At 36.5% G+C, this 25703-nt stretch overlaps 1 protein-coding gene across 2 annotated transcripts; it reads left to right on the top strand.

Annotated features, from left to right (window-relative positions):
- Positions 1-1304: 1304 nt before the first annotated feature.
- LOC140801919 (uncharacterized) lies at positions 1305-23723 on the top strand. 2 transcript variants are annotated; one of them, XM_073157291.1, is made up of 16 exons: positions 1305-1746; positions 3370-3471; positions 3586-3652; positions 3857-4038; positions 4122-4382; positions 5682-5765; positions 5863-5910; positions 6011-6075; positions 6908-6956; positions 12056-12323; positions 18840-18952; positions 19048-19128; positions 19204-19278; positions 22791-22987; positions 23061-23211; positions 23299-23723. In XM_073157291.1, exons 1-16 carry the CDS (start codon positions 1375-1377, stop codon positions 23482-23484), a joined length of 2301 nt encoding a protein of 766 aa, XP_073013392.1. In that variant the 5' UTR covers positions 1305-1374; the 3' UTR covers positions 23485-23723. The 2 variants fall into 2 exon arrangements, with proteins under 2 accessions (XP_073013392.1, XP_073013391.1); XM_073157290.1 differs by having other exon boundaries at positions 18831-18952.
- The last annotated feature ends 1980 nt before the right edge of the window (positions 23724-25703 follow it).

The following is a 25703-nucleotide window of genomic DNA, read 5'->3' as shown; positions in this document are numbered from 1 at the left end:
CTCACCTAGTGGCTAGTGAGAGAGGAGATGTTTTTCCCTCCAATACTCTCTCTCTCTCCTCTCTCTTTTCTTCTCATCTCTCTTCCCTTCTTTGTCATCATCCCAGCTTGCCATCCTTGCTAGTATCTTTGTTGGATATGTGCATCTTTCTATACAAACCATTTTGCCACCATTGTCCTTTCATTTCTCGGCGTTGTCGGTTTTGACCCCTCCTTCCTTCGATTCCTTCTTCGCCAGTTCAATGTTGCTTTAGGCATTGTCATCTTTCTTTTACTGCCATATCATCGTCAATGTTCTTTCCTTTTGTCACAATCACTTCGGTCCCCTCCTTTCTTCTATCACATCCATCTCGGGGTTCTTTCTTTCTTCTTTTTTTTGTTGTAGGTGGGTAATCTTTGATTTTTCTACCTTTGGGGATTCATAACGCTATATCTTAGACCTATCAGATTGACAAAATTCACAGGCTAACTTAAGGCTATTTGCATGCTAAGGTTATTTTTTCTTATTTGTTTCTTTTGTACCCTTAGGTTTGATGCTTTATTTTTTTTTTATAGTGATGTATATTATTAGTCAAATTTGGAGCTTATGTTAAAAAGTCATTGCTCTATTCCCTCTCAATTGTACGTACGTATCTAACTATATTATTATAATTTCTAAATATTAATAAATTATTCTATCGCATGACTTTCCTTTAAAAGAAAAAGGAATCTATAGATTCACATTGGCTAAAAATAGTTAGCTATTTTCAATAAAAGGGACAACTAAACTCATACTTGTGTCGAGTTGTATAGTCAATTCTCTCTCTTAAAAAGAGTCGTAAATAGGTCAAATTTATAACGCATACATAATATTTTTTCTCATGCATTTTTCATCAATTTTTAAATTGATGACCTCTTGATCATCCGGTAGCTATTTTCAATAAAAGGGACAACTATACTCATACTTGTGTCGAGTTGTATAGTCAATTCTCTCTCTTAAAAAGAGTCGTAAATAGGTCAAATTTATAACGCATACATAATATTTTTTTCTCATACATTTTTCATCAAATTTTAAATTGATGACCTCTTGATCATCCGGTAAGAATATCTAACTATTTTATTTAAGAGATTCACTGTTATCATATTTTGAATGGGAGGGTGACATTTAGAAGACATGGGGTGGAAACCTCTTAACTTATTGTTGTTTTCTTGTCCAGGTTTTCTCATCCAATAGTTTTTATTTATTTATTTTAAAAAAGGTTCAACTTATTTGTACCCGATCCGTTTACTTACCTGAAGATTGGCGGGTCGGGTCAAAGATATCCAGCCCTAAATCTCGATAACTAAACCCTCCCCGCCGGCTAAGCCCTGGAGAAGAGAGAAAGGGAGGAGAGCAATGGCGAAGAGCAAAGCTAGAGAAGCGACGGAGGAGATCCTAGAAACCCTAGGCGACTTCACGAGCAAGGAGAACTGGGACAAGTTCTTCACCCTCCGCGGGGCCGGCGACTCGTTTGAGTGGTACGCCGAGTGGCCTGAACTCCGAGACACCCTCTTCTCTCAACTCCCTTCTTCCTCCTCCACCTCGCCGATCCAAATCCTTGTCCCCGGATGCGGCAGCTCACGCCTCTCAGAGCACGTATACGACGCCGGGTTCAAGCACATCACCAACGTTGACTTCTCCAAGGTCATCGTCTCCGACATGCTCCGCCGCTATGTCCGTTCTCGGCCCGAGATGCGGTGGAGGGTCATGGACATGACCGAGCTCCAGGTAAGCGAATTTTTAGTGGTTGGGTCTTGAGTTGATGGGTTCGCCGATTTGCTGGAAAAGAGGAAACTTTGTGTGCGTTGTGTAGTGGGGAATTTGTGTGGTTAACAAAATGTGCATTAGGTGGAAATGTGAGGGATAAGCATTATTAATGTTTCGATCAAAATTAGAAATTTTGAGGTGGATAGGAAGCAGTTGCTTCTGAACTCGTTGTTTTGTAATTTAAGGAAAAAGTTGAGAATTTTTTTGGGTTGCTAGTTATCACTTTGTTTCATTTAAATGTTGATAGCTGTTGACTAGCAGAAGTATACCGAGTTTCTGCTCCCATATTTTGTGGTTGTACTGTTTGTTCTTGAGTAGATGGGATTTTGTGGAAGGTGAGAACTTTCATGTGGGTGGACGTGTCCATTGAACACTCGTGATTGATAGAAGTGCTATGATTGGAGTTAAGCATCGATGCTGTTATTTTTATGAGTTTTTGACCAAACTACTCCTATAAGAATTCTTTTTAAGAAACTACTACATTGCTCAAACTTATTCCAAAACTACTACAACTTTTGCCAATTCCGCGCCACATGGAAAATCATTGTCCCGGACAACGATTCTTGTACTACCCTTTCTTTTCCTACATTCTAAAAATCATTCATTTTCATAAATATAAACTTCTGTAACATAGAGCAATTTACTTTATATATAAACCACAGTGGAGCTATTTACTTTATATATAAACCGTTGTCTTAGAGAGTGATTTATTTTATATATAAACCGCTGTTTGAGGTAGTGATTTACTTTATATATAAACCGCTGTTTGAGAGAGTGATTTATACAGGAAGCAACTCCATTATCTTGACAAATTGATAAATCTATTAAGAATTATTGTCTCAGATAATGATTTATCACATTGTACTAAGCTGACAAAAAGTGTAGTTGTTTTGGAATAAGTTTGAATAGTGTAATAGTTCAACAAATATGTTTCCTTGTAGCAGTAATTTGGTCGAAAACTCTTATTTTTATGCTCAAAATTTTAACTTATCAAATAGGTAGAAAGCATTTGAAATAATTTGCTGGCTGCTAGATTTCTCCATTTAGGAAATTATAACTTTGGCATGTTGCAAATTAGAACCTTGTTTTTTTTTTCTTTTTTGCCTTTAGATAACTGTTGGAAGCAGAATTAAGTGTTTATAGAATAGTATCATGGACATGACTGAGGTCTTGATTTAGTGGGATTTTGGAATTGTTGGAATATTTAAGTTTTAATGGGTTGTGCTCCAAGTAATCATGCTTCTGCCTCCAATAAAGTCTGCACAGCCTTGCCACCATTAAGGGATAGGTATTTGGAAGATAAGAGGTATCAGCAAAGTAAATTGATCGTGGAAATAAGTACAACTGTAAATATGTTAAAAGGAATTATCTAATATTGCTACTCACTCTCTATCTCTTTTTTTTTTGTATAATATTTTGTTCATAGCTTGATACTGTAAGGTGCAGTCCAAGTAGCCCAATGTTACGATTCCTTATGAGAGATTTACCCTTTGATGTTGCTATTATGCTTCTCGTAGGATGTTGCTAAGAATGTTGCCTGCATTCATGAATTTATAACTTAATCTACTCTATCGAATTAACCAGTTTGCAGATGAGTCTTTTGATGTCATTCTTGATAAGGGGGGATTGGATGCTCTAATGGAGCCAGAACTTGGGCCACAGTTGGGGAGTAAGTACCTGAAGGAGGTACAATCTTCAGTTCTCTTGCCTGGTTATCAAATCAAATTGTAAATAGATAAGTTACTTCATTTCCTATATACTTATGTTGAGTGTTAATGAACTAAGTCACACATGTTCCAGGTGAAGAGGGTTCTGAAATCAGGAGGAAAGTTCCTATGTCTTACCCTGGCTGAATCTCATGTTTTAGGTGAGTTTAGAGCAAACAGTAGAAATGAAGTCTCTTTATAATTGTTTATCTTGTCAAAATGAAAATAAAAGCATGAGCAGTTGTCTATTGTTATTGGTTATTCTTTTTCTAGGAATAATCACTTGTATACTTCTTCTTCTTGCATTGTTCCTTTTCTTTTTATATTTAAAATATCCAACCTGAACACATCTACATCTTTCGTAGGTTTACTTTTCTCTGAGTTCAGGTTTGGATGGGAAAGTAGTGTTCATGCTATACCCCACAAACCTTCTAATAACTCTTCCTTTCAAACCTTCATGGTGTCTATGGTAAAACAGAAGTTGGGAGCTATAAATTCAATCAAGGCATCATTTGATTGCTCTTCTGTAAATTGTAATGCAAAGCAGGTAATGGACTTGTGTCCTATGACAATCTTAAGACATTTTAGATCTTGGAAATTCTAAATCTAAGTTTCTCTATGTTCCTGTAGGTTTATGCCACTGTCAAGGCAGTTGAGAATGAGAATAACATCCGAAATCAATACTCTTCCGGTGATGATATATTGTACTCTTTGCAAGATCTACAGCTAGGGGCTGTAGGAAGTGTAAAGGAACTCCTTCCAGGACGTCGCTGTCATCTTATACTTGGTGAAGAAGGGACTTCAGTTTATGGCTATAAAGCTGTATTATTGGACGCCCGGCAGCAATCTGAACCATATTTGTATCATTGCGGCATTTTCCTTGTACCTAAGGTGGGTTGGCTTAATATTGTTTTTCTTCCATATCTCTTCTTCGTCCTCTCTCTTGAGTTATTGTTTATATTGCTATACACCTTGATTGTTTGGTTAGTGTAGAAGCTCCTGGTTAGACCTAAAGTATAAAATCATGGTACATATTGTTGGAATGATCTGGTGAAGTTGGCTCCTTTTTCAAAATAACATATTGATATTCAAAAGGCTAACTAGTTCACAAAATACTTGTGTTACTCTTCTAGGCAATGTCCTTTATTAATTATATGAAAATTTGTACCAGACAGTAGGAGTGTAAGAATATCTTGAAATAAGTCATCTCATCTTGCAAAGTCATGAATTTTGCCAATGAACAAGTGAAAAATTCTTTTCAATGAACTACTGATAATTTATTTTTATATTTATTTGTTTGGCAACACTTTCTAATTGTTACACGGGTACAATTGTGCATCTATTTTTCTTGGTTTTGGACCTTGGCTGACTTTTTTGTTGTTGTTGTTGTCGATGAATTTAACTGAGTAGAAATGGTTGTGCTGCTATGGAACATGTACACTTCATTGGGGTGCCATACACATCACTGTATCTGATACATATCAATAACGAATATGGTTCGATACAACACTGATGCATATTGGATATGGCTGAAAGAGTCTCAAAGTAAAAATTACTTTAATTGTTGAAATACGACATGGATACATCCCGATACCAACTGATACGGCGGGATTCAACTAAGTTACGTTTTTAAGTTAACTTTGGGTTTTTTAGGTCAGATTCAAAGTATAAATTGGTCTGCAACCATTAATCTATTTAACTACCCATTAAGGATTAAATAGAATAGAATTGTAGAGCCTTCCTTTCTCTCTTTCCCCTTTAGTATTCTCCCTTGCCTCTCTCTCTCTCTCTCTCTCTCTCTCTCTTGTTCTACAAGTCCTCTCCCCTTCGGCTGTGTTTGACAGCGGTTTTCTGCAAATATATATTTTTATTAATTTATTTATTGATGTATCCTTGTCGTATCCGTATCTTGTTTTTTAAGGATTTGTTGTATCCTCGTATCTATATCCTAATGTATCCATATCCCGTAGCCATATCCGTGCTTCACAATTGTGCTGTCAGACTTCTTTCTTCATGTACCTCCAATCTTGAGGTTTCTACATTCTTATAGACTCTTACGAGATAGTATGCTGGGCTCCTCAAGGTGGTTTGTAACTTTGGACCTAAATTATGGCACCAATACCACAATACTCTGCATGATATATGAATGAACGTTCTCCTTGAGATATATAACTTGTTTTAATATTGCAGACTCGAGCTCATGAATGGCTATTTACTTCAGAAGAAGGACAATGGTGTATTGTTGAAAGTTCAAAGGCAGCTCGTCTTATCCTGGTACCACCACTAGGGGATGATGATCTGGTTTAGATTTGTTTTATCACTCTAGGATAGAGAACTTTTAATTTGGTATTAATTCATAGTATTGTGTTAGGTATTCTTGGACTCGAGTCATGCCCTCGCTAGCATGGATGTTATCCAGGTAAATTTTCTATAAATAATGTAACTGCATGCAAGCTATATAAACTTGTTTGTTTTCATTTTCTGATGATTTTACTATTTTAATTTTTTCTTTCTCCCAGAAAGACCTTTCTCCACTTGTTAAGAATTTGGCACCCGGAGAAACTGAAGACACAGCTCAAATTCCGTATGTCCCTAATATTTTTCTTCTTGAAATAACCTCAAGCCCAATGGCTCATCATTATATGCTAGATATTAGGCTGTTAGATGCCTATATCATTTAGGGCTGTTTTGTTACTATCTTGATATAGCGAAGTTAAGAAACTTAGCTGCATAACATTAGAACATGATATAACAACTGTAGGCAGGTATGGGATTTTAGTAAGGAAGTTGGATGGACCCTAGGTTGAGATAGTTGCATTTGTTATGGCCTTTGGTTGGATGTATTTATATATGAACTGCTGATTAAAAAAATGCCAAGATTCATTTATAGTGGTGAAAATACCCTGTTGTTGGTGTAATCTTCTTTCCATGTCATTTTTCTAGCATTTCAGTCTTTCAGCTGAATTTAATGATATGAGCTATTATATATATATGCTATATACATCACCTAGAGAACATATTAGTGATATTGTGATATTTGGTTCTTGCAAGTGATTTAGGAACGTGGTAAGATGTTTGTTTCAGGCTTTCAGCTGATGTTTCTCCAATGTATTAAACTTCATGGAGATATGATTTCTTGCTTTGCTTCGTTGCATCTTTATTCACTTGCTTCTTATCTTGTTATGGCAAACTTCCATGATATTTGGTTTGAACATGGTTTTCTGTTGGCATCTTGCTGAAGTAGGAAAATGTTATAGCCTATTTGAACCTTTTCCAGAGTGGTATATTATTCATTTCCTTTCTCTCCTTTTCGATTCTTTTGTTGTAGTAGGTGTACTCTGTTTATACATACCTTATAGTTATTATGCAAGTTCTTAATTGGAGATTCATAAGTTAAATGTTTCATATGACTGCAGATTCATGATGGCTAATGATGGTATCAAGGAGAGAAACATCGTGCGAAAGGTATAGTATCTTATATTCAATTGCACCATTTTCTGCAATGTTATAGCCTTGGCTCTTTTAGACTCAATCTTCCAAGATCCATAGTTGGTCTTGAGCATACTATGAACCCCTAAAGAAGGTACTTGCCCACAATAGCCTAGCCATTGACTATTGTAGGCAATCTTCTCTCTTTTCCTCAGTTACAATGTAAACATTGAACATGTATAGAATAGTATGTTCGTTTAAGAGAGTAATAATAACTACTAGGGAGATGATCAAATCCTAGTATGATGTGGAAGCATTTATTGGTTTACTTTTTCATATATTTCAAAAAATCAGCTTACATCTGCCATGATATTCTAAGCAAAGATATACACTAGACTATACATTTTGTCTTAATATATGTCTTGAATATGGAATTAACAAGCTGTAAACATATGCAACATACATTTTCATAAACTAATCACATGCTTATTCAACACTTAAAGTTCTATAAAAAGAAGGGAACAACTAGTTAAAAATGACTCAAACGAGTCACAGTTTAATCCAAGAAGAACCTTGGAGCAGAAGGAAGTTACAGTTCCTATCCAACAGAAAGGAGAAGGACGCTACTATGATTTCCTCCATTATCTTTTTTTCTTTTCTTTTCTTTTCTTTTGTGGCTGCATCGTGATTAAAGGGGCTGGTGTGTGCGTGAGGGAAAGAGAACAAGAGGGATTCTTTTGCGGTTATAAGCCAATTAGGAAAGCATCCTAATAAATTAGGATCTTACTTGGAGGAAAGAGAGAGATTCAAGGGGTTATAACCCAATAGAAAACAAATGATGTTAATTAATTAGGAGATAGACCTGAAGGGTTTTAAAACCGTAAGGAAACCTATTAATTAGGACTTGCAATTTGGTGATATGCATTTTGATGTGAGTGTAAGGAAACCTATTAATTAGGATTTTAATTTGGTGATATGCATTTTGATGTGAGTGGGGACCAACGTGAGTTAGTTTCTAGGTTTTGGGTTGTTACATTGACCTTGAGTCAGTACTGTTATTTATATCCAAGTCTTTTCCCAACCAAATGGGTGCCAGCTAGAGAAAGTATAAAGGGATCCTTGAAACAGTTGAGCACTTCTGTAATCGGCTACGAAGCTGATTGAAACCCTCTCAGAGTCTGTCTCATGTTCCTGTTTGAAGCAAATAAGGCCACAGAGAAAGAAAGATCTCCAAATAGAAGTCCATTTGAGGTTCTGCTGGTTGGGTCAGTTGCTTAATATTGAATTAAAAGGTTATTCCTGTAAAGATGTGAGTGGGGATGGCAAATAAGTTGACCATTTAAAGTAGAATCTTGTGTTCGGATCAAAACTCATTTTGGACATGGGATACATGCACATATATATATAGTGTTTAGTGTATCAGTATATAGGGTATTAGGGTGGATAATTTATACGACCATAAGCCAAAGGTGCACATATGTTAAAGATATGGAATATAGTAAAATATTAATTCATTCATTTGGTTTAAGGGTTAATTACGTCTACACCCCTTAACTATATTCGATTTTCATGGGAACACCCTAAACGTTTTTAAGTTATAATATTCTCCATAAACTTTGGGGCAAAGTGAAACAGCTAACGACTATGACAAAAAATGTCAAATGATAATTATAAACCTAATAAATAATTGAGCTTATCACTTAGCTAGCAAAATTAAATGAAATTAGTAAATTATTGAAATAGCCTCAACTAATTTGTTAACACCTGATTGTTCCTCCTCTCAGACGCACTCAAACCAGAATCCCCTCACACCGTCAAAGAAGGCCAGTGCCTGAGCACGCCGCCATATTTCGTCAGGCGCCTCCATGCGGCCTCGAGCCGTTGGTTTGGTCTACCTTCCCATAGCTTCAATTCAAGTTCTACCATTTCGACCCAAACTAAGTCCGGAACCTCATCTCCACCTCGGTTTGTCATGTCGATTGGTAGATGTGCTACTTCAACACGAGGGTGATGGCGGCAGCGGTCTGGGTAGACCCGGCAGATTGAGTGGTGGATGGAGATCTAGAAGGCCGTACTACTCCCCCGTTTCTCCTACTTCGCAGCTGCTCCCATCACTCGACCTCGGGCTTCGCTATGGTGGGACGAAGGATCTGATTACCGCATTGGAGAAGTGGGCCGTTGATCGCCGCCGCAGGTTGGTGATGGACTAGTTTTGGATTCATTGTCGACTGGCGATGGATCGGTCTTCAAGGCGGCGGTCGACTCCGCCATTGCCCTTATTGCCTGTGGCCAATCTCGTTGGAGTTATGCCATCCTCGGTTGCTACAGATGGAAGCTCCTCCTCAAGGCTGGCGGAGGGATCCGCTACTTGCCCCTTGAGTTCCACACAACTGTCGATGCTGTCAACAATGAAGCCGGGAAAGGAGGGGAGTGTGGGGGGAGTCGGTGATGATGAAGGGGAGTAAATCATGATGGTGTGCAACGATTGAAGATGATAATAAGCAGTGTATTAAATGGCGGAAAAGACGGCCGCCATGGCAGGGCGACACATCGGCCGCCCCACTAAGCTGAAATGCGTCGGTGAATGGCGAGGGGGGACGCCTTGGTCAGGGTCGGCCCGAGAAGGCGGGCCAACACTTTAGCTTGCCAATAATTTAAGCGGATAGTTTAGTGGGTCGGATTTTTTAGTGGTTCGGGTTTAAAAACTAACCTATATATAAAAAAACCCAACACAATCACTCCTCTCTCTCTCTCTCAATAGCACATCGGTGAACCCTAAAAAAATTCCTTCCAGAGTCGGCGGCAACGAAGGCGGCGACCAGTCTCTCCTACAGCGAAGTCGCGAGCGGCTCTCTCTCTCTCTCTCAGTTTCTCTCCCACAACGGATGGTACTTCATTGTTCTTCTCTCTCTCTTTCACTCTCTTGCAAGTCTCTCTCACTCTCTTTCATTCTCTTTCAAGTCTCTCACTCCCTCTCTCATAATCTTTCTTTATTAGTCTCACATCAAATTATTTTTTTAATTTTTATTTTCCATTGATCAATTCTCTCTTAATATGTTAGTTTTTAACTTATTTCCTAATTGAAGTTGGTCACTATCTGTTGAAGTAATTATTTGTTGAAATAATTAATTGAAGTAATTATCTGTTGAAATAATTAATTGAAGTAATTATTTGTTGAAGTAATTAATTGAAGTAATTATCTGTTGAAGAAATTAATTGAAGTAAATCAGTAATTATCTATTAATCTGTATTATATATGTTTATTTATTATTTTTATATTAAAATGCTACACCGCCTTGTCACCTGCGGCGGTTGGGTGACCGCCTGTTACTTGCGGTCGCCTTTCAGAACATTGATAATAAAAAAAATTAAATTAAATTAATATATATCTGTTTACCCTAATTTAATTAAAGGGTCAAATGACATTAAATTTCCCTCCTATGAGGGCACCTATGTCATTTCAGATTAATTATGTCTAATATAATTGCTACATAAGTTGACTCACTTAATATTTTTGACAGTATAATAACAGACAGGTGACATTGAAACTTTTTTAAAGTTTAGGGAGAACATTATAATCTAAAAAAGTTTAGGGGGTCCTCATAAAAATCGGGTATAGTTCAGGGGGTGTAGACGTAATTAATCCGTGGTTTAATTATACCCCCACATTATGATTAATGAAGAATGTCTTGATGTAGGCCAGATTAGCAATGAGAGTTAAAGGTGTATGTGTATAAACCTTGGGGACCACATATATAGTTTATAGGGATCTTATAGAAGAGTGTTTCTCAGCAACTTTGAGTTCAAGTTGAGAAATAACAAGGCTTGAGCTAAGTAAGCTTGATAGTAGGAGCAAGATTTAGCTTGGCATGACATGGTGTGCTTATATTCGGGCTGTATAAACCTCTTGATTGGAGATATGATGCCTATCTATGATGTAAGTGAATACTTCATTTTGATTTTTAAACTAATATCAGGTGCTGCTAGACTATTAAACATATAATCATTTTGGTAGAAGGATTTTCCAGTTTTAATAAATTATTTTTCTATCTTAGTACTGCTAGGCATTTGTTTTTTATTTTATTTTCTTGTAAAGCATTGACAAGCACATTTACATAGTATACTATTTATATGTAGAGGTGATTAAATGACCCGATCCAACCAAGTCCGTTCCAAACCTCCTCAAATGGAATTGGGCTAAACTTGACTCCAGCCTGACTTGGGCCCAGCCCAACCCTAGCCCGATTTATTGATGGGTGATATGGGCTAGGCTTTTGCCCGCCTGGCCTAGCCTGAGAATCTGACCTATTTGAATAGCTTGCAGCCTGGCTAGACCAACCTGCAGCTGCCTGCAGCCCGACCCATGAGATATAACAAAGAATCAACAAAACCTAAGGCAATTCAAAGATCAACTGGTTACTAGAAAAGCTTCTCCTTCTCTTCGAAAATAAAACCAATAAATAACACTTAAAAAAAAACAAAACGCAACAGTAATAGTTCTCAGGCACAGTCCCAGATACCTTTAGAGATCTTTAGTTCCTCATGGAGCTAGACCTTAGTAATAACCTTTTCTCAAGGCCTTTTCCCATCACTGCACTCATCCCAAAACTCAAGTACCTTGACCTCAGGTTCAATGGCTTCTTTGGTGAGGTCCCAGAGGAGGTCTTTGAGAAGGAATTAAGCCTGATATGTCCTGGGCCTTGTGGGCAGTAATGGGCTGGAATTTTCTAGCCTGATCTGAATCTGGCCCAGCCCGACAAACTCGTGAGCATGCTGGCAAAATAGAGGCCTGCTTGGGCCAGCTTGAAAAGCTCGGCCCGAACCCAGCTTGGCTGGCCCAATCACCTCTTTATCTGAGATTGAGATCTCATATGCATGTATTAATAGTAGATCATCATCAGTCGTAATCAAAATATGTGTCATAATATATCTGGTTTTCCTTGATCTACACCTGATTGATTGCCATTACCATCTTATTGACTAGTTGTTTTTCTTTATCAGTTTCTCTCACAACTCTTCGATGTATATTTTGCACATTCTCATAGGTTACATCTCCAGTAATAGGATCAGTTATTGTTTTTTTTTCATCAGTTTCTCTTACAGCTTTTTTGTGTATGTGTTGCACATTCTCATAGGTTACATCTCCAGTAACAGGACCAATAGTTGTGGAAGATGTGATCTATGAAAATGCTAGTGGAGACGAAGCTAGCCTTGCACCATCAGACATTAAGATTTTTCGACGCCTTACTTTTGAGAGAAGTCTGGGCTTGGTACAATCGGAAGCATTGCTAACTAGAGATTCTGCCAGCAGTCCTAATAAAGACAAAAAGAAAAATAGCTCACTTCCAAAATCTAGTAAAAAGAGGGGCAAGAAAAAAAATGATTCCGGCACATTGCTTGATGGTAATCTATATCTTAACTGCTTTCTTGACCTTTATTTCTGGCATTACACATCATATTTTACCGCAGATTTATTATGCTTAGTTTCATTCCCTGCATGTCCTGATTATGATGATTTGACTTGTTCTGAAATCTATATTTCACTCTAGATGTGTCCTCTACTGCAAATTTACATTTTAGTTTGCAATCTAAGCAATACTAAAATGCATACTGTGGCTTCTCTTTTGTTATTACTTATTAGTAATTACTGTTGCCTTTTAAAGGTTAACCTAGTTATGGTAAATTTCCATGATACTGTCATGCAGCCAATGGTTTCTAGTAAAGAATGGTTTGATATGTTGCATCAGAAAAGAATCTTTCTCATCACATTCTCTGTACATGTATCTTTCGCAATCTTGAAGGATCATGCACAATATCTATCTGGATCAAAACTCGTTCAGGTCAATAGCTTCCTTACATGATTAACGCCTAATTTATGGATGGGGATTTTTGTAGTACCATTCTTGTAGGAAGAAGAAAGTCACTCTTGCTGTTATGTTATTATCCTCTTCTTACTTAATCTTATTCATCCTATATGAATTTCTTTTTCCTTGATTTGTGAATGTCTAAAAGATACACGATCCCTAAGTGTTCTAATTCTTCTAGAGGATTAGAAGCAGTATATTGAAAGGTGGCCACGGATTGCAGGCGATCACTTCATATACTATCGCATAGGCTGCCAAGGACGCCGAGATGGTCTAGAAATTTTAATATGTAAAAAATTATAAATAATTTTATATAATTTTATATAATTCTATATGATATATATATATACACTAATATAGCATTTATAAAATTTTAATAGTGCAATTCACAACCATTAAAATAATAGATTACAAATTTATAATTCACAAATATGTTACATATTTCATTAACATCTTAATAATATTTAATCAAAAAAATCTTAATAATAAATTACCATGATTCGAAATTAAATGAATTAATAGTTGGTGGTTGCCAATGTTGACATGAGCACATGGCCTCTCTTTTTCTCACTACTCTCTTTCCCACGTGACCTCTCTCTTTCCCACTAGGTTAACATTGGAAGAACATGGCCTCTCTCTTCCCCACTACTCTCTTTCCCACGTGGTCTCTCTCTTTCTCAACACTCTCTTTCCTACTAGTTAAAGCCCAAAGAAAGAAGACAAAACAAAAAGTTAGTGGTTTCCAATGTTAGAGAGAAAGAAAAGAAGAGGAGGAGATGAGGCAATCAACAATCCACGTGTCGCAACTCAAAATTGGAATCATAACCGGTTATATATTTCAATACACTTAGAGATACACAAAGCCTAATAATTTTTGAAATCCACAATGACAAGAATTTATATGAATATTTGACTACAACGAACACAATTCTAATAATAATAAAAATAACCAATGTCAATATTAACATGTCTCTGACCAAATTTAATTGACAGATAGTTTAAAATATACAAACTAATAGAATTGGAAGATATATAAAATGGGTAGATCCTAAGTAGAGGTAGATTTATGGTGCATCTTGCTCAGTCGCTACGTTGGTCATTATCTGAAATATTAGAAAAAGATTTCATGAGCTAACGACTATAGCTCAGTGAGTAGAATCTACTCGAAACCCAAATAAATTCGAATCCATAAGTATAACTTTGAATAAATCTAAGTCCAACAATATAAAAGACAATTTCACTAAGCATGCTTGTATTAACAATAAAAATACAGAACCTCTAAAAATAGTGAAAATCATATCTTATAACATACTTGGTACCAGTAACTAAATTTTTCTCAATAATGCCATTTGTCTCAATTGGATCAATGCCCTATAAATTCACATCAACTAAAAACCACCTTGATATGATGCTCAGATCTTTTCCTTATAGCTGATCTGGTTAGAGTCACCAGGGAGTGTCATTAGGTGATAAATGCACCCTGTCTATTCTCGTAAGGGTTACCAGAAGGTGTCACTATGTGATAAATGCACTCTGTTTCTTTCATTAATCATTGAGAGAGATTAGAGTCACCTTAAAAAATCATTCGATCTAACCTGATACTGTTTCCTAACCTCATTAGAGTCATCACAGTGATCTTAAATAAATTTTTTTCCCTAGACTTTCAAGTAGACTTGAGTCACCACGGAAAGTCGCAATCGATTTATGCCTAGACTGTTTTCTAAGTTATGCCCAATATTCATGATCATTAAAAATTGCTATTTGCACTCAGTATAGCAATGCACTAAGTTATATATTTCGCACATTGAATTATAATATTAAATTTGCACATAGAAATATAATGTTTAATTTGCACACAGAAATATGATGTTTAATTTGCACACAAAAATTTGATGTTTAATTTGCACAGAGGAAGATACATAATCATATTAATAAATATAAAATACAAGATGGATAAAATGTGAGTGAACTCACTCACTTGAGTTTAGGTGAAATGACTGAAATTTCTAGTCTACGTATTAAAATTCACCATCTTTAGTAATGAAAAAATAACAAAATTTTAATCTAACCAATATTATAGTTTCTAAAATTTAAACTAATTAATTTGTTGAAATAGGTTAATTTAAGCCCAAAGGTTTGGGTCGGCTGTGATTGGCCCGTAGCCAACATTTTCATAATAATCAGGCTAGGCCAAGGCCCAACCCAATACCAAATAAAGGATCGGGAGCCCACAACTTAACAAATATGGATTGCATCAGGTCCTTGGGTCCAAAACTAGATTCGAACCCGAGAGAAGAAAAAGATTGGCTCGGGTTGATCTTGACAAGAACGACGAGGGAGAAAATAAAAGAGAGAGGAAAGGGGAGGGAGAGAAACGAAGATCGTCAGCAATCATTGTTGCCAACAGTTCATTGATCGCGCCAACAGTACCCCTCGCAACCTCGACTACCTGAACGAGGGAAAGGAAGATTAGCCATGTGACTGGCGGTGGAAGATCTTCCATCCATGGCTGATCACGATCTGAGCCGCGAGTTCTCCAAAGGAGAACACCTATGACACGAGGCTAATGACGTGAAGTTTTCGATGACAAAGTGGCAACGATTCGAAATCGCCGGCTTGCATGATTTGCTAACGAAGCTGCAATCCAAAAATTAGGTATTTCTCTTCTAACCTATTAAACTTTAATTAACTTTAAGGGATGGGAGAGGACTGACCGAAGAAAGAAGTGGTGGTCTCTAATTGCTCCAGCGGTCTGATCCCACAGTGGGTGCTCCGATGGGTTTAGGAAAGAGAGAGAGAGAGAGATATCGACGTAGGGTGTGAAAAATAGGGTTAGAGTTTATATTTAGAGAGAGATCAAAATTTGATTTCGATTTGGATTCGGTCGAAAAGCTGGCATACCACTGTGTTGCGTATCGGTAAGGGAGAACGTGTACTCGCTTGTTGCCCTCGGAGATGATCAAAAGAGGGAAATGATTGAGCCTGCTTGTCCCGCTACTCGACTTGGTAGCTCGCCAAGTTCGCCTAGGCAGTTTGGACGCCAATGGGTGGCCGCCATTCGTGTTGGAGGGGTGACCAGCGTGCCGCCTCACATACAATTTTGCCTATTTTGTGATTCGTACCTCGTTTTTGGAGATTTTATAACGCAACTCCTTTTTCTTATCATGTTCATTTAATACCCTGTGTTAACTTAACCTAACCATAATCAAACAGAACAATACTAGAAAGAGAATATTTTGTTATAATCCACTATGTAATTTATAACATTCCTAAATTACTTTTGTACTCATCTCTAATTTTATTCATAACTTGAACTTCCATAACTTATTGCTTTTTTCCAAACCATGAGAACATCTCTTAAATGCTAAGCTAACCTGAGAGCTTCCAAACTCCAAACCGTGGAGATCTCAGAGCTTTCCAAACGCTAAGCCGACTTTGCTGCTTGCGACTTCAAAGACAGGGAAGAAGATTAAGAAAATTTGAGGAAAGATAGAAAAAAAAATTGGGTTTGAGCCGGAGAAATGGAGACAAATGGGTGAAGTTGGGGGAGCTTCTAAAGCTTGTATGTCGTAGGGATTTTGAGAGATTCGTATGGTTTTGTGGGAGTAGGGTTTAGTTTTAGAAAAAAAGATTTAGATTTTGTTGGATAGGGTTTAGTTTGGGAAAAATGATTTTGTGGGGATTTAGGTTAGGTCAGGAGGATCTTTTAAGAGTATTTTAGTAATCTTTAAACTAGAGTCTTATAAACCATATAACATAGTTAGCTAGAGTAATGTTAGGGTATTAAAATGAATATTATAGGAAAAATGAGGGGTCGCATTATAAAATTTCCCAAGACGGGTGCAAATCACAAAACAGGCAAAATAAATAGAATGTGATTTGTAAAAATCCTTATAAAATACGAGACAGATTAAATGTGAGCAAACCACTCACCTGAGTCTAGGTGAAAATGACTGAAAACTCTAGTCCACGTGCTAAAAGTCACCATCTTTAATAATAAATAAATAACAAAAATTTAATTTAACCCATATCATAATTTTTTAAATGGGTCAATATAAGCCCAAAAGGATTGGGCTGAGTTGCAGTTGGCCCGCAACTCACCTAGAAATCCACTTAAATGGATTGGGCTAAAGGCCTAATCCCCTAACACTAATTGGGTTTGGTCTGCTGGATCCGAAATTCAGACTTGAACCCAAATTTAAATTGATTGGCTCGGGCTTACTCGAGCTAGACTTCATCTATCTCAGAGGTCCCCTTCGCCACCGCCACGACCTTGCGACCTCACGTGGTGGAGCAAGATTGTTGGGGTAGCCACTCCTGATAGCCTTTCTCTCTCTATGGCTGGGGGCGATCCGAGCCATGAGAGCTCGAAAGAGAGTATCCACACATGAGGTTGGCGATGTGAAGGTTCCAGTGAAGGAGCAATAGTGACCCGAAGCCGCTGGTCAGCGCAATTCGTCGACAAAGCCACGAGCACCAATTTTAGGTATCTTCAAGCTACCTTATTAAATTTAAATTTAATTTGTAGGTTGAGAGAGGGCTCATCGACAAGTCACATGGTGATCTCCAATTGCTCCGGCAGTGCTCTGGTGGTTTGATCCCACGGCAAAAACTCTGACGAGGGTTGGGAAGAAGAGAGAGACAGATAATAGTGTAGTGTGTGAAATAATATGGTTAAGGTTTATATTTATAGGTTAGGTTTAAATCTTAATCCAAATTTGGATTTGATTTAGAGTGGTCGGAAATCCCACGACCACTCCTACTGCGTGACAGAGAAGGAGAGGGAAGGGGGTTACACGAGCTATGCACGTGCGCCCTCTTCTCTTTTTTTTTTTTTTCTTCTAGTTCTTATAGTTAAAGTTAACTTAGGGTGTTTTTGAGGCAAAAAAAAAAAAAAACAAAATGTAGGAGTAGAATGATAAATATACATATGGTAGGGTATAAATGATAATGAAAACATAACATGAAGTGTTTTTGATTAATTTTCTTAAAAATAAAAAACTGAACTTTTGCCATAGCTGGTGGACATCCAAAGGTTTGCTTGAGAAACAGGAAGATTTGTGAAAATATTGTGGCAACTGTGAGTTGATCAGTTCTGATATGGTTTTGTCCAAACTATTTGAAAGATTTATGATCCTTTTTCGGTTCAGACTTGAGACCTTATAGCCATTGCTCCAGTTGTGTTAGCCCTTAAATGATAACAATAAATATTTACTTGATTGCAGCAAGTTATTTATCTAGACATATGGGCCTTCAGATGTAGAACAAATCTATGGACCGATGGAGTGTGCAGAATGGAGACTGTTTGGATTCAATATACATGAACTATTTAAAACAGTTTATTATGTAAAATCCAAGAAACCAATGTTAAGTTTCATTACTAGTAATTTGTTTTGGTAGCATAAAATTAGAAAGGCTTTAAGGAGTAAGGATCGGGGTGTAATGGATGAGGCTTAAGCAAGGTCTGAATGGGACATTAGGATGGATGGCGTTAAGACAGTGGGATATGGAGCATTGATAGGTCTAGGTCCTCAATCTTCTATGTACTATGGTTGACAGTTTGCCACCTTCCCCTTAACCATCAGTTAATGAAACTTACCTTCTAGATCAACTTCTAATGCATTTAGGAAAATAGAAGGTGAAAGTTCCTAAATAGCTTTGTGAACATTGAACAATGTGAAACTTTAGAATGTCTGAGTTACTAATATGGTCTTTTGCTGAATTTAATGTTGCGAGAAATGTCTATATCATTTCAAATGCCTCCATTTATATCGAGACTAAAAGGCCCCAAAGGTCTCTATATAATATTAGCTTTAATAGGTGGTCTGAAAACATTTTCATGTCCAAGAGAAACCATTATTACTATGTTCTCAGTGTCTTGGTTTTTTGTTTCGTCCAAGATTATGGTGACTGATTTTACTTGAGTGAATAGTAGGTTTTCTCTAATTTGAGACACAAATCAGTTTTTGAGATATTATTGTAGAAGGTATTTCTGGTCTAGTATTTGCAATATTAATATTTTATTTTCATTTCTTTGTTAATTGAGGACCCAAAGGAGATCTGAAGATTAATCATAGCTCCCTTGCTAGTTCTTATCATAGTGGTATTATTTCTGGCTTTGCCTTGGTGGCCTCTTCTTTAGACATTGCTTCATTATCTGGAGAGAAGGTGAGAACTATCGGTGACACTTCATGAAAGAAATCTCTGAGCACTTCTTTTTTCTGTCTAATGGTTTGATTTCCAAGTGTAATATTGTACTGCAGGTTAAAACAATTATAATTGGTCTTGGAGCTGGCCTTCTCCCTATGTTTCTTCATAAATGTCTTCCTTTTCTTGAAATTGAAGTAAGTTGCATAAGCTGACCAGCTCAAATATATAGTGCAAAGTGTAGAAATGCTTATAGTCTGTCATTCACACAGGTGGCAGAGTTGGATCCCATAATTTTAGATCTTGCAAGGGAATATTTCAACTTTGCGGAGGATAAACAGTTGAAGGTGACTAGCAGCTCCTGCTAAATAAATAAAATAAAATAAAGAATGCCATCTTTTATTTGTTTAGCTTTATTTGCTCTTATCAATCTCTGCGGATGAATTAGTTGTTTCACTAAGTTTGCATTTTTGTGCCATTTAGAGAGTTGGTATAATTTTATGATTATTAAGCTGGGTACCTGCTATTTACTTTCTGATTCCCTTCTTCCTATGTTTTTTGGAAATGTCTCTCTGTTAAAATGACACTATTATCTTTCATCAACTAGCTTCAGCCAACCACTTAATAGATGAGAATATGAGATAAAACTTGCTGCTTGCTGTTTATGATTAGACCCCTTTTCCTGCTTTGAAGATTGCCAGATTAATAAAAGTCACCATTTTAAATCTGGCATTGTTTTTCCATGCGTTTTGTTTGCCAACATAATCTGGTATCATTCCTAAACTTGTTTTATTTTGGGACTTATTATAGGAATTGTAGATTTTGTTCTAGCTGTTATTGGGTTCTCCTTGAGGATGTTCCTCCAAATATTGTATGGAAAATTTTAAGGATTTTGCATGATCACTGGCTTCCTCAAAATAATCTTCAATCTGCTTCCAAAGATTGAGGGCAAGTATTTGACTTATTATTTGTTACCCTAGTTTTATTTGGAAGTGGCAGATTTGTCATGCTAGCTGATGGATCAGGTGGTAGCAAAGCCAACTCTGCAATTCATTTGATTCAAGTTCTTTGAGAAAATTTGTTGCCAAGATTTGTTTAGAATGTACATCATGCCTCCGAAGGCCTCTCCAAGTCTCAGCTCACCTTCCCAACCATCAAAATGATAGATGGCTTATCCAAGGAATTAGTGACATGGAAAGTAGACGAAACGGAAGCTCTGATACCAACTAATGGTAGAAATTCAAAGGGAAAATGGTGGCTATCGATGAAGTGATGGGATACATGATCACCGCTCCATAACATGCGAGATATAGAATGACTTCTCGATCGCCACTAAATGAAGAACACAGAAAGAGGTACAAATTGTCACTACTTGGAATATGGATCATGACCGACGTATCCCAATAGACTTAAGATATATGAAGCCTTAACTAAGTATCCATAATATAATGAAACTCAAAATTAATTTAATAACTCTAATTCAAAAACCTTCAAAGGTATAAAATATCTAACATTTACAATCAATGTCTTCTAAACATTTCAAAGACAACATTTAGCTTTTCAATTTGAAACTAAGAACCATTATTTAAAAGTGTTAGGGCCAATATTCTAAGTGGAGGTATCTCGGTGCCTATGTTTATTCGCTACATTGACAAGCATATGAAATATTAAAAGAGTTGAATGAGCTAACAACTTTAGCTCAGTGAATGAATCCACTCAAAAATTAGAGAATCATTCCTTATCTAATATGAGATATTAATCAAAGCTCAATAATTAATAACAATACCTAGCAAACTCATAATATGAATAATAAATATAAGCTACAAAGATGCAATTAGCAAGCTAATATCATGCTCTATTTTATTATTTAAACCTCAATCTCAATAGTGCCAACTATCTCAACTTGGGATTGTGCTAGTAGATTCATACCAATTAGAAGTCACCTTGAGATGCGCTCGAGGTTTTTACTCAATTGATCCGGTTTGGTACACTAAGAGATGTCACTATGCGATAAATGTGATTTGTCTTTTTCATTAACCATAGAGAGAGATTAAAATCACTTGAGGAAGATTTTTGATCTAACTTGGAACTGTTTTCTAACCGCATTAGAGTCATTTAAAGTTTTGAAGGATCATGTACTGATTATGATAGGTTTGCCTTAGACTTCAAGGTAGACTTGAGTCACCACAGGGAGATGCACGAAGAATATCTAGCATGTGTCTAATCTCAAAATCCTACCAACCCGTAGCCAATATTTTACTATTTGCACGAATAATAGTAATGCATGAAGATCATGTTACGAATCAGATTGATGAGGGATAGGATGAGTATTTGGATTGAAGGGAGTTCTTGATAGTGATGGAAAGGGTGGAAGAAGATGATATGTGGATAGGGATATTTGCGATTAAAGAAGGGAATAGAATAAGGGGAGAGAAGAGGTCGCTCCTAGAAAAAGTAGGGCTGCGACAGACGAGGAGGAAGATCTAACCAATGAAGGTTAGGGAACGATGAGAAATTAGGGGAAGAAGAAGAAGAAGAGAAAAAGAGAGATAGAAGAAGAAAATATGATTTCATAACATAACTCAACTAGGGTGTACTCTACAATACTTAGAGGCTACCTCTTAGACTCAAACAATAGAAATAAAACCCTAAAAACAAAGTGTTCTCGCCATGGTGCGTTCGAACTCGCCCGAGGCTGTTCGAACACAAATTTTCCGTTCTCTATATTTGCGAACGTGTGCAGGCGTTCGAACGGGCGCGTTCGAAAGGCATCAGGCTGTTCGAACGCACAAATCTCGTTCTCTGTATTTGTGAATGCCTGCAGGCATTCGCATAGTGCGTTTAAACGCGATTCCTGGCTTTCGAACGTCCCCCGATAGAAAGCTTTATTTTCTTTCAAAACAAATTTATTTCTTTCAATACAACTTGATCTAGGTCCAGTTGTATCAGATCAATATTTTACGAACTAAATTATTGCATGAAATGGAGTATGACAAAATATAAAAAGATGATAATGTATGGAGTATAATACTGCACGAATAATAATACAGAGGAATTATAGTATGAAAGACGAGACGATAATTATGTGAGTGAATTCACTCACTTAAGATCCATGTGGAAAAGCTAAATTCAATAATCCAAGTAAAAATTCTTCATATGAGATTTGTTTGGTATTATTCGCTTACTCCGGCGACTCCTTGATGACCAACTTAGACAATAATAGCTCCAACGAGATAAGAATGTAATAAAAAAATTTAGATGAGGAAGTAGGAGATGATCGCTACAGTGCCCGCCCCATTTATAGAATGGTTCAATCCAGAATCATAGAATCATAATTTGACCCGACCTGAACGCACTAAAACAAACATAATCAAATTTATTGAATTTCGAGTTCTACACTAAAGATACCCTTTTCCAAATGGGTTCATCTAGAGTAGTGATCATGTATCCTGTCACTTTATCAACAGATCAACAGCTGTCCTTTTTTTCCTTTGAATTTCCAGCTTCAAATATTGCCTACTGTTAAAAAAAAAAAGAAAAAAAAGAAAAAAAAGAAAGAAAAGAAGACTCTTCCTCCTGCTGAGCATGCTTGATTGCTTGCCCTCTCTATTCCTCTTCTACCCACATGTAGAAAACATATGGATATTAACATTGTGCCACTTGTGCTTTTACAATAAATTCTTCCATTATATACTTGTCGGGAACTTCCATCAATTGATGTTAAGAAACCTTTTCATGTATGCCTGTTATGTTGATTTTGTTAGTAAGTTGATTCTGTCAATTCAATCTTAGTTCCTTCCCGTACTTCGACAGCATGTTTTTTTGCTGATCTTGTTCATATCTTCTCTGTTTTAATTAGGTACATGTTGGTGATGGTATTAAGTATATCCAAGACAATAATATGGTAGGATATTCTGAAGATACGAAGAATGAAGAAAATATTCCTAAATCAAATGAACTCACAGATGATGGAAGTAAAACCAACTGTGCTGCAAATGGGAGCAAGAGTAGTAGACTCAAAATTCTCATTATTGATGCAGATTCATCTGATCTTAGGTAAATATAGTTGTAATATAAGTACATACTTGTCAATAAAAGTTTGACGCTGATTCTGTCTCTTGCTGTGCAGCTCTGGATTAACTTGCCCTCCTGCAGATTTTGTAGAAGAAACATTTCTTCTATCTGCACGAGATTTCCTCTCACAAGGAGGCCTGTTCATCATTAATTTGGTCTCGCGATCCTCAACAATTAGGGAGATGGTTGTTTCACGGTTGAAAACAGTAAGATCCAATCAGAACATGCTATCTTTTGCCTTGGAAAATTTATGAATTATTGTTTTTGTCTTATAATGATCACTCTATATGCAGGTCTTCCATCATCTTTTTTCCCTTCAGCTTGAGGAAGATGTAAACGAGGTTCTCATCGCTTCCCCCATGGGAACATCTATTGACATTGATCGTTTCCCAGAATCTGTGGCCAAACTGCAGAACCTGATGAAATTTCCTGTAGCAGATACAGAAATAGATTTGAAAAGGCTCCAATGTTTGCAGTAGTATTTTGAGCTTCGCAATTTTGTTGCGCCATGTGTAAATTAGCGCATAACGATGCATGGAACTTTTATTTATATATATATGCACTATAATGGCAAAATGCCAACTTGACAGTTGCATATCTAGCAGGCGATGAACAATTTTCTTTTGTTAACATTTGCTATTTCTGTATAGACAAAGGATGAGCAGATCTCTCTAGAAAGTTTACAGGTGAGATAATGGAGTACGGAAGTGATTTAGAAGAGTTTATGAGCTCATATTAGTCTATGCAGTAAGATTAGGTTAGCTGCATTTGTTGATGATTATATCAAATATCTTGGCAGATAATGGATAAGCATAGCTGGTCTTCTCCTTGATTGCACTTTATCATTGATTTCATGAAAGAGGCAAACTCTATTCCAAGCATAATAACACTATGCATCCAATTCATTTAGCCTGTTGATATCTCTACTTGGCTTTGTTCTTTTCAACTCGTTCTCATCATTAAATTTAAGCATAATAACACTATGCATCCAATTCATTGACATGTGGTAGGAGACAAGACATTGAAAGCTTGGTTTGATTCTAAATAAGCTGGAAAAAGACAACTTTAGACTGGCAAATTTTGCATACTATTTCAGCATAAATTCCAAGCTAGAAAATAGTCTAAATTATAAATATTCACACTGCAAGTAATTTTGATCATTAGATAGCTTCGATTAAGATTGCATACAACTTGAGTTGGCTTGGGGGTTTAAATCTACCTTTACATACTCCTAGTTTAGCCCACTAGTTTTGAAGCTCTTTGTGCCAGGCATTCATAGTTTGATTTAAAATATTACACGGGATGCTTCAATTGAACTAATTTTCTTTATTTCTACTGAATTCAGATCCATATCTCGGGCCTGATAAAAGTACCAACCAAACACAAGGGGGTGTGTTAAAATATAAAGAATATAATTACACCATTCGTTATCAGCATGTAATCTTTAAGCTCATCTTATCATACTAATCACACACACACACAAAAAGAAAAGCTTAGTTTAAGACTATAGAGGAACTAATGCCTAAATACTTTTAAGTTGAAAGTACATTGAGGTCTTTGTACTCAAAATAGAAATTTGCAAAACTAGTTAATGCTTCTCACATAGGGGTGGCAATCGAGTCAAATTGAGCTGTTTATTACATAAATTGAAATATTAAACTTAGAACGCGATCTCTTTATTACACAATTTATTTATATGGGTCTCGAGTCATAAACGAGTTAGTATGATCCAATCCATTTAACCTTGCAAGAATAAATTCAGATTAAATGTGTAAAAAGAGCAAACACAAAGACAGACTCCATTATGCTAAATCCGAACTCATTTAAAAGCCCTTTGGGTTAGTGTGTGACTACGTTGCATAATAAATTGCCAACCTTATAATATTATTTTTGCTGAGTAAAATAGTATCTTAGTATCATATGTACGTTAGTCATGAAGAAGACTTTCAAAACCATCGGATGGCGCACTTCAACTGCAATCTTCCGTCTTCTTATTTCTTTTTTCTCTCCTCCTCTCTACAAAGCAATCGAAGAAATCCTCGTTTTCTTCGATTAGGAGAAGATCCCTCGAGCACTGTGGTTTGTTATTCGAGGATTTGAAGAGGCTAATGGCGGTGAGTTCTTCTTGTACCTTTTTTTTTTTTTTCCTCTTGAGAGTTAGTATCTATCATCCTACAAATTGAGGAGCTTATCGTTTTTTCTTGAAATGATAAATAAATTGTTGGGTTTCATCCTTAGATTGATGGTGTCCATCAAAAGGCTTTGGCTGTGAACATGGTATATGATAGACATTTAACTACATATTGTGTTGTAGCTTCTCAGTTTATTTTGTTGCAGAATCTTATTTATCATATGCATAAAGTACTTCATTACTTTATATATGTAGATCTTTTGATTCTTTAGTGCTAGATTTGGGAGCAAGAATTTCAAATGTAAACCATGTTATCCAAAGACATTCAATTTTAATATGCTGTAAATCTACTGTTCTTTTAAATCTTTCAATTTTTACTGATGCTAGATATGTTGTAGCCTTTTCTGATCCCTTCTTTTCCATTCTATTTTTAAGAGGTTTGTACTTCTCCTTTCAGCTTGGTATATTGGAAACCTGTCAAATATCATTATAAACGTTAATTAAGCAGAGTTAGCTGCTCCATTTAGCAACATCCAACTTCAACCTTTTCGTTCAATCTTTCATCCC

This window comes from Typha latifolia, chromosome 15 (assembly GCF_019914945.1).
Source record: "Typha latifolia isolate L0001 chromosome 15, TyphaL0001v2, whole genome shotgun sequence".
Lineage (NCBI taxonomy): Eukaryota > Viridiplantae > Streptophyta > Magnoliopsida > Poales > Typhaceae > Typha > Typha latifolia.
This window is presented reverse-complemented; position numbering and strand designations above follow the sequence as displayed.